Source organism: Leuciscus leuciscus (genome assembly GCF_965113295.1).
Source record: "Leuciscus leuciscus genome assembly, chromosome: 3".
Classification (NCBI taxonomy): domain Eukaryota; kingdom Metazoa; phylum Chordata; class Actinopteri; order Cypriniformes; family Leuciscidae; genus Leuciscus; species Leuciscus leuciscus.
In genome coordinates, this window is record NC_138727.1 from 40953005 (window position 1) to 40963671 (window position 10667).

General features: G+C 36.6%; 1 protein-coding gene across 4 annotated transcripts; it reads right to left on the reverse strand.

The window, feature by feature from the left end:
* Positions 1–1870: 1870 nt before the first annotated feature.
* LOC309495212 (uncharacterized protein) lies at positions 1871–8961 on the reverse strand. Of its 4 annotated transcripts, none has more exons than XM_082164863.1 (8): positions 7617–8961; positions 7389–7483; positions 7057–7156; positions 6849–6952; positions 3963–4065; positions 3295–3371; positions 3096–3186; positions 1871–2787 (listed from the first exon to the last, which is right to left on the reverse strand). In XM_082164863.1, exons 1-8 carry the CDS (start codon positions 7900–7902, stop codon positions 1889–1891), a joined length of 1755 nt encoding a protein of 584 aa, XP_082020989.1. In that variant the 5' UTR covers positions 7903–8961; the 3' UTR covers positions 1871–1888. The 4 variants fall into 4 exon arrangements, with proteins under 4 accessions (XP_082020989.1, XP_082020987.1, XP_082020988.1 ...); XM_082164861.1 differs by having other exon boundaries at positions 3295–3374; positions 7617–8960; XM_082164862.1 differs by having other exon boundaries at positions 3963–4068; positions 7617–8960.
* Between the last annotated feature and the right edge of the window lie 1706 nt (positions 8962–10667).

Genomic DNA, 10667 nt, shown 5'->3' on the forward strand with positions numbered 1-10667 from the left:
GCGGCAGAATGAGTCACTAAGATTCATTATCACTGAACACACCAAATGAACTCAACAGCAGAGTGGCGCAGCGGAAGCGTGCTGGGCCCATAACCCAGAGGTCGATGGATCGAAACCATCCTCTGCTAAATGTTTTCCACAACTAACTTCTTTTCCAGAGAGAGACTAGTTTAGAGACTAGATATTCGTTCATTCTGAGCTTCAGTTTCTTTTCTTTTTCCAATTTCCTATTACCGGTATATAAATATTTATAATGGTTTCAAATAACGTATGGTTCTCTGCAGAGTTTTTATCAGATAAACTATCTGCTACTTGACATGTGGTTCTCTGCAAAGTTTTTATCAGATAAACTATCGTCTACTTACTCTAATGGTTTCAAATGACGTGTGGCTCTCTGCAGAGTTTTTTTTTTTATCAGATAAACTATCGTCTGTGTTAAATATAATCTTGGTTTTATGTACAGGCAAGTTATATAGATCATTTCAACATTTTCTACAACGCGTTGGAGTGGAGATTTGGATAATCCAGATGTTGGAAAATACGAACCCTACCTTTTCGTTTAGATCCGCTTTTGGAGTTCAGATTGTGATGGAATAATTATCTGAAACAAACAAACAAAAATATTCGCGCCCAACGTGGGGCTCGAACCCACGACCCTGAGATTAAGAGTCTCATGCTCTACCGACTGAGCTAGCCGGGCTGCTATATTCATAATATTGATTAAAATATTCGATACAAATAACAAATTGGAAACACTAAACTGCATTATTAATCGATCATTTAATTATATTCAATTACAACTCTTAAATTATTTAAAATAGCAGACTTATTTGGACTGCCAAACCCGCTAATACAGCGCGGATAATGACAAAAAGAAAACCCAGATGGGCGCTCTTATATTATAGTGCTCGTGCACCACCTGCTGTTCGCTGTCAGTATTACAATTCACGGACATTCAACATTAGAACCAATAGAAGTTGCTAACGTAAGCGTAAATAAGTCACTAGTAACACCAACACATCTTAATCTTACTATTAATGTTTCCGTTAATATTTCTTATCTCCTTTAAATTGAGATATTCTTTATTCCAGGAATATTATAATTAGTGATGGGAAACCGAGGCTTTCTGAAGTGTTTGAGTCTTTCAAAAAACGGTTCATTACCCGAAGCTTTTAACACAATGCGCATTAGCGACATCTGGTGGTCAGACTTGTTTTCTCCACCATATTATCTACAAGTCACCGCAGATAAGAGAAAGCACGTGACCAAACAAAGCTTCAGAGGTCCGTGACATACAAGAGTGGAAATCAATCTGGGATCAATACAGTTCTATCTTATCTGATCTAAATTAATTTGTACCAATGAGACCACAACTCGTGCCATGTGTAGCCTGGTCAACAGGTTCACGGGGCGCTGCTAAGTTAGGACAATTAGGGCCCACGCACTATTGGGGCCCCCAGAGATCTATTATATTAGTAGTAACGGGGCCCAACCTCATATTCTTTCATAGGGCCCAAAATTGCTAGCAGCGCCCCATAATTGATAAATGATTTATGTTATAGGGAAGTATAGTGTTACATCATTAAAATAAATAATGCCTCCTCTATAATAATTTCCCTTTTTATGCATCAGGTGGGGTTCGTGAAGCGGCAATTTTTTCAAACCAGCTGTTCCGACCTTCCGATACTGCATGACGTTCGAAACGTCATCAATCACGTGGAATTGTCATTTCGATACAAGCATCGGTACAGTGTGTGAAAACTGCGTCGAAGCATCGGAGCCCCAACCGTCCTATCACTAATTATAATGATTCCTTTGACATTCAAAAAAAACCACTGGATTCATAAGAATGCATAAGTTGGAAGCCCTGCATTGTCATCAGACATGTTTAATTATATCCGACTCCTCCACAGGAGGCCGACTGCTGATGTGTCTTGAGGTTGCAGATCCAGGCGAATCGTTTCCCGCAGCGGGAACAGATGAAGGGTTTCTCCCCTGTGTGAACTCTTTGGTGTTTCTTCAGGTTGCCTGCCTCTGTGAACAGCTTCCCACACGTATCACACCTAAAAGGCCTCTCCCCTGTGTGCACTCGCTGGTGTGCCACGACATTGGACAGCCCAGGGAAACCCTTTCCACAGTACTTACAAACGTAACTTTTCCGCCTACCTTTGTCCATGTGCTTTGGTAGTTGCAGCCCAGCAAAAGAAGGCCCAGGCTGAGTTAAGTTGGACCTCATTTGGGGAATCACAGTGAAATATGAGGGGTTTGTTGTACTTGCGGTCTCTGTCTGAATCGTTTCGGCTCTACTGACGTGGCCTGATGCTTCAGTTTGGCTTTGTCTCAAAATGGCAGCTTGATTCCATCTTTCATCTTCTCTTGTAGTTCCCTCTGCTGCACCTGCATTTCTAACAGCATGTGTTTGGGTAGATGGCGCTCCATCCCGTCCACCTTTGGAGCTTCTAACAGATGATACAGTGTCTGACTGAACCAGCATACAGTCTTGATCCTGGTCCGACTCTGTATATGAGCAGGATGGATGTGTGGGCCAGTGTGTAAAGCTGGTTTTATGCTCTGCAGGTCTCTCATACAAGCAGCCTTTTCCTGACGTTTCAGTGGCTGTCTTTTCATGGTTCTTGGGTGAAGTTCTGCTTTTCACCATTCCCTTGTGTACGTGCCCTGAATCTGTGAGAGCTGAAGTTTCTCCTGTTGTTAGACCCTTGCTAGGTTGAACAACAAACTTGTGGTACCTGTGCTGTTGAGAACTACTTGGGCTGGACTCCACAGTACCTGAATGTAAATATGTTCATATATTGTAAGAGCATTTTTAATTTGCAAATATTCTTAGCTCTAAAGTCAAACTTTTTTTAATCTACAGTATTTAGTAAAATTGTTTAAAAAGTGTATATAAAGTGTAAATCAATATGCATTGATAGGTTAAACCTTCATCTGATTACTTCTATGTATGTATGTATGTTTATATGCATGTATGTCTGTATCTTGTTGATGCCGTGTTTACTTTATTATCTGCCCGTATAGCGACCTTGAGCTTAGGATAGGCGCTTGATAATTAAAACATATTATTATTATTTACTCACCCTGTATGTTTATCTGCAGTCCAGTGGATGGAGAAAAGTCAGTTTTCTGGCTTCCATCATCATTCAAATGGGAAAATTCCACTTCTATAGGCTGGAAACAATAAAAAACTACATTCAATTTTTCACACACTCACCTAAAGTGTCTACATTTTTTTCTAATTTTTTTTTTGCATTTTAAAAGAACAGTAAATAAACAAACCTTCTCTGTTCCAGGTGCAACAGTGCTTTTGGCTGGTGAGGTAGAAAGTCTCCCACTACAAATGTCTGTATTTGACTCTGCTGACCCAGAGGAAAAGAGAATGAATGTAAATTTTTTTGTAACAAGATTCCAGACCAAAAGTATGTAGGCTAAATGTTAAAGGATTAGTTCACCCAAAAAAGAAAATTTCCTCTTCATACCAAATGTCTTGTTTATATATATAGTAGTAGCCGCCAAAAAGTTTTTTTTAATGACCCTACAAGTTTGATTAAACCATAAAAATATGAGGAATATATATATATATAAAAAATAATTATATATATATATATATATATATATATATATATATATATATATATTATTATTATTTTTAAATATGAGGGAAGAACAAAACACTAAACTTATTATAAATTAAATTATTTTAGTCAGGCAAACTACAGCAACAGGTTTTACTCTGCGGCATCTTATAGTCCTACTGTGTGTTTGTTTTGTTTTTTTTACCCAACAGAAAAACATGCATTGACTGCAAAATTATAAATATTTAGTTGGTTCTCTCTTGCTTTTGCATGGGTTCATAATTTCTTTGTATAACAGCCTGGCCAAAAATTATATATTATACCATTCAATTAAGCAGCAATTCAATGACTGCTTTTTGGCCCTTTACTCACCATCCTGCACAATTATGGCTTGTGTCTGGCTTCTTTCCCACTGGTCATTTAGATCCTCCTTTATCACTATTGTTTCAGGTTCTCCATCTTCCACCTGTCCTTGCTGCTGAACACATGAAACAAGGTTTTGTTACAACATGACCCTGGCTGGCACATGCAACATAAAGGTCGTGTATACATGTATAAAGCTTTCACCGTCTAAATTATCTAGGACTTTCTTGTATATAAGGAGTTGTGAGGGTGTGTTAATGTTCCTAATTAAAAATTATAAACAGCTTTTCCTTAATTAAAAAACAAAAGTGGGAAAGTATTTATGCCACTGTTGATCAACCAGAGTATGATTTATTAGTAGTATTTAATGATGGTTGTGTCCTCCAGTGTGGTGCGTGGAAGTAATCATTCCATCTTTTCATTAATTAAATTTCAGTTTTGTAAAAGGAAAAAACTGAAATTATTAATGCACAGAGCTTCTGAATATTATTTAAATGTTTTCCCTGACCTAAACCTCCCTGCCTACAGTCATTAGTTTTTATAACACAAATATGAGACAGGCATTGGTCTCAAAAACATACAAAGTGTTTTGTTGTCCTTCAAAAAACAAACACAAAATGAGTGCAGAAATGTTTATTTACACATGTCAAACAATTTTAATATACCCTCAAAACAATTTTTGGGAATCATTTCGACTAAGTCTCTTCACTTTTTCTACAGAACACCACAGCACAGAGCTTTACTCTGAAATTGTTAATTATATAAAAACACTTTGACTCACATCGCTATTGATCAAAAACAATGTAAATCATGTAAGGGCTCGACATTAACGCTTGTCCGGAACAAGTGGATTTTTTTGAAGGGGGCAAATGAAAGAGAATTTTACTTGCCCGACAGGACACGTAGCTTTTAAACATAAAACGTCAATAAAAAAAAACTAAAAAAAAAAAAAAAAAAAAAAAAAACGATGGAATCACCTAAACGCGAGAATTATTCTGATTTTATTTCATTTAGTGTAAAAGGCAATTGATGATGGATAATAACTAATATGTAACGTACGTACTATAATGCACTAACGGGACCAAGGTTCTCGAGGAAAAAGAAACTCAGTTAACATACAGCCGTAAAACTTCAAAATATGAGTTTTTATATTTATAACATATGATACAGTTAAGCCACATCACATGACCAAGAGTGCAATTTTCCTGGACACCATCATACAACAGTTCAATAAACAAGTGGTTTATATTAAGTCACTTACATTTTAGATGCAATATTGACTGTTTTTGTTTTGTTTTGGCAGCGAAAATATTTCCAAACAAAGATCACAGCAGAACCATAGCGCATCTCACAGCAACACTCAGCCGTGCTTTCATTACTGAATCAGTGGTTTGAATGAATCTGTTGAGTCAGATTCAATGACCCATTCATAAACAACAGCCTTATTATTGAATGAATAAGACGTTTGAATGAATGACTCAATGACTTGTTCATTAAAGAGGTCACCTGCCGGTTTCTTATTATACCTGTTTCTAACATTTCTTATTTGTATATTCAAAATATTTTTAAAACAATTTCTTAACATTATTTAATGCAGTTGTAATGTTTTGCAGGTGTAAATGATTTAATTTGATTGGTACTATTGTGCAGTATTATTCAAATTACATTTATTGATCAAATTTAAGAATTTTAAACGAAAGATGAAGGGGTCCTAGCTTATCATTTAATAAGATTAAGGGGAAAAAAGGCCTTTATAAAGGTAAAAAAAATAATATCAGAAATGCGCAGATTTAAATGTCAAAGCTGATAGAACACTGATGAGAATATTGCTTCAGAATAAATTATATGTACACCACAAAAATCAATTTTTTTTCCAGACGAGCAACTTTTTTACTCAGACAAGTGAATGACTGATTAACTTGTCTGAAGGACAAGCACATGAAAAGGCATAATGTCGAGCCCTAATTGCATATCATTTAAATGAAAGTCTTTATCCAGAAAAGATATGATAGTGGTATAATACACACTCAATAGTCACTGATCTTTTCAGTAATCTAGTGATCATTTATTGACTCCTAGAGAAAGCAGTTCTTCTGCAGTAAACATATCAGGATGGTTCTTCTGCTGGTGGTTTTTGAGGTTCCGTATCCAGGCAAATGTCTGCCCACACTGGTTACAACTATATGGTCGTTCTCCTGTGTGGACTTTTTGGTGCTTTCTCAGGTTTCCCGCCTCTGAGAATAACTTCCCACAGGTGTTACATTTGAACGGCTTCTCACCCGTGTGAATCCGCTGGTGGATCACCACCTTTTTGGGGCGGTTGAAAACTTTGCCACAGTATGTGCACGCAAAAAGTTTTTCACGAGGAACTCTGTCATTTCTAGTCCGACCAACTCTCTGTTGGCTAAAATTGACATCTCTGAAATTGTGGTAGCTGTCCGTGCCCTGTATTTTTGAAGATGTCGATGCCACTGCTGCAAAGCCACTTGACCCCAGAGGCGGATTGGAGGAAGGCAAGAGGACCATGCTATCCTGATGTTCCACCCTCCCGTATTGTGGATAAACACGTGGAGCCTGGCTTTTCCCTCGTGTTACTTTCCTAGCCCACACAGAAATCTCTTCCCCCTCCTCCGCAGAGTCAACCTCTATGATCTCTGAACGCCGTACAGAGGCAGTGGATTGGCTCTCAGTCAATCTTGCATTGTTCATGTACACGCAAGATCGCTGCCGCAAGTCTGCATTGTCATTCCCTTGCATTAAATAATCCCTCATAGGACTGGATTTTCCATTCAAATCACACTTTGCTTCAGCATGTAATTCTATGGGCTCTTGTGAAATCCCCTTAACACTCTCAAACTCTGGCTCAGATTTTAGCGCAGTGTCAGATCCACTGACCTCCAAAGTCGGTAGCTGCATCCCAGAGACTTGACCATCATCTTTCACCATCTGAACATCTCTAAAACCAGCTTCTCCAGTCTGTGGTGGAGTATTTGTAACTTCTGAAAGAAGAGAAACACTGTTAAGTCAAGCTTTAAGATGGGTATTATTGTTGGTTACTCAACCTCGTTTATACTAGGAGGCTTATGTTCTTCCATCCACTCACCACCATCTCTGATGAACAATCTCTGCTGTGTTTGGTCCTCCTCAAACATCTCATCCTTTATCAGCACGGTGTTTACTTCTGATATTACGGCATCTCCTGTCTTTTGAAATAAGATGAAATGTTTAATAAATCTGTATATGTATTATACACTTATAGGTATACATGTAGTGTAGCTAAATATCTATCATTTGTCTATATAACAGTTTATCTATCGTTTATTTGTCTATGATAGACTATCTATTTGCTGTACAATTTGTGCTCATTATTAAATGTCACAATAAAAAGGTGCTAAATTAGTTATTGCGGTTATCATAAAGAGATAGCTTACCTACCATACTGTTACTTTCATTTCCAGCCGGCTGAGGAGTCGAGTCTGTCCCTCCACCTCTCCACAGTCCCGTGTTAAACTGAGCTCCATACAGGACGTCTGAATGTATGAAAACCGGAGAAACAACACAACACAGTGTACACTAACCACATAAGGCTTGATAGTTTATTTGGTGTGACAAATACACTAAGTTAGACAGTAGAATAGCATGTGAGGCTTTATGGCAACACACCGTTAGACTGGTTCCTGTATTTCTCAGACAAAGCGGTGTTCACTTGAACTCGGTTAGTGCGATTCAGTGAACTCATCCTTCTCTCTGCAAACCCTCGTGCCATCTTAAGCTCCAGTACGTGAAGTTTTCTCTTCAGCGCTTTGTTTTCACGCTGACATTGAGTCATCTGTAAGTTTATAATCGCGTAGTCGTCGTCAACGAGTTTACATATCTCAGCCACCGCAGCATTAGCCAGCACCTCCATAATGGAAGCTAACTGCGTGTGGAAAGCGATGCGATTCGACATGGTAAACGATTAAGCGTCTTACAGCTCGTTTCAATAAACGTTCAGTGTTTTGGGGAGCTGAATAAAAATGATTTTAAAAAATACGAAATTTAAAGAAAAATCTTCAAAACATCGTGAGAATAACAATCAGTTGCTCGGGTTTGACATCGTTCAGCACTTCCGGTCAGTAGTGATGACGTAAACGCCATAAAGACTGTTTTACAGCGCACACCAAATGTCGACACTGCTTAATACATGTATGGGACATTCCACCAGAAACGTACATTTCCACTTATAAAAAATCTTGGGGGAAAAAATATCTTATTCTTAAATCTGAACGTTGAGTCATATGTTAAACTATGAGAAACACATCATGCCATCTCAGCATGTTTTTATGATTGAATAAAATACATTTTTATAGGCATTTCACCCCTAAAATGTCAGGCCCTGCACAGACAAATTTGTATTATGTTAGAATGGTTTCCTAATTAATTTCTTTGATACAAATAGCATTTTCTTATTGGTCACATGTCCCTGATTGTATCTAACATGGTTTTGTAATTCCTTTAAGAAATATAAGTAACTTTTCGGTCAACTGTAAATCACAGAATACCCACCAGGCACTCATATAGTTGTAAAATAACTACCTATATATAAATACATAGGAGATGAGTATTGTATAAATTGTATAAATAGGTTGTATAAATTGTATAAATAGCCTACATAGGAGAGTATAATAAGGACCTAATTCATTAGAATATATTTACAGTGTAAAGTCCATTTTCAAATAACGTTTTACTATGGCATGCGTTAAATACATATTATATGCAATAAAAGTAATACAAAAATAACAATAACATTCATTGTTAAGGCCGTGTGACCGACAGGGCCTGACGGTCGGCCATTTTAAACTGCCATTACTCAGCCTACTAGCATGCTAGCATAAAAACTGTTAACATGCAAGCAAGGAATTTCAGTAACCTTTTTAGACATGTTTTGGATTTAAAACATTTTCATTATTTTCTGTGATGTTTTACCGTGACAGGGCCTGACCCTTTAGCTCGTCTTCCTAAAAAAACATACACATACACCCTTAAAGGCATATTAAACATGGGCACGGTTGTAAAATAGAATTTATTTATAGAATTTATATATAATTTCATGTCTCTGATCAATTGATGTGAATGATAACAGCTTAAACTTGTTATTGATAGAGTTTTTTTTCTTCTTCTAAATAACAGTTTTTAGCATAACAAAACTATGAAAGCTGTAGATCCAATTTGGCTGAGGACAAGGACATGGACAGGATGAATAATGACAGAACCTAATGAATGACATATTCCTTTACAGAACAACTCACAGAAATCAACCATCAGCCACTTTTAGACATTTTTGGATGAAATACTTTTTATTCACTGTAACAATTCAAGGACAGCTAATGTACGTTTCTGGTAGAATGTCCCCCATAGTCTTAATACATTTGCTGAATTAATAAAACTGATAATTTTTTGGCTGCTCTGTCAGTTATGGTTTGGTTATTTTTGGCTAAACAGCTTTTAACCCTCAATTTCTGGATACGACTTTTATGGAGCGGATCAAATTGACCCACATTGGATTCAATACGATTCTCCAAAAATCACAATATGAAAAACAAAGAATCAGGTACAAACTGTACACTTTTGATATCAACACTATCAGACTTATAAAAATGTTTTAACCACTTTCAATAATATGCCAAGTAAGCTCACAACATCACAAATGAACAATTTGATATCGGTTTCATGGTTGTTAAGAAATTAAATAAATAGAAATTAGCTTATTTGTATATGTGTATCTTTTTCCATTACTAAAAATTTGTGGGAAAAGCTAATCTTTTACCTTCACAGTGTAATAAGAAACAAACATAACACAATTTTAACTCCATGCTGTAAGGGCTCTTCAACTCCGATCCTGGTGGGGTCAGTATTCTGCAGACTTTAGTGCCAACCCCAATTTAACTTATCTATAATTTGTAAGTAATTCTGAACCCTGTGATATTAGTTTTATCGAGTGTTTCGTTTGGGATTTGTTAGAGTTAAACTCAGCAAGACACTACTATATTCCACAACACAGTGTATCCTGACTTTGCATGGATGTTCATGACCCCAAATGAGAAAAAGTCACACAATTTCAAGGGGAAAATAAATCATAGGTTAAATATTATTTTAGATAGATTGAAAATAAAAAATATAGCTAATTTCTACCATCTGTGTCAAAGTTTTTTTTTTTTTAGTACTGAAAATAGTGTGGAAAAGCTCCTTTTTACCTTCACTGGGTAGTAAAAAAAAAAGTTGCCTTGGAACATAAAAATATGTGGGTCAAAATGACATGCGGACATCAGAATCATAATAGAAATTGTGAGTACACTTCAAAACACATCAGTGTATCCTCACTCTGCATGCATGTTTATGACTCTAAATGAGAAAAAGTCACAAAGCGTTAAGAAAAAAAATTATAGGTTAACCGGTATTTCCGACAACTCAAAAGTCATAATGGGTCAAACTAATCCCCAACATCATACAAGGGTTAAAGGAGACTATTAACTTCAAAATGAATGGTGTCTCAGTCATCTTTTATTAACTCTCATATAGTTCCAAACCTGTTTTCTAACTGGATCCCTGAATTATTATTTTTTTCACTGGTATGGTCTGGTCTGCTGAGATTTTAACCATGTGCTTGCTCATATGAAGCATATATATATATATATACATACACACACACAAAAAAATTCAAAACAACTTTCAGTG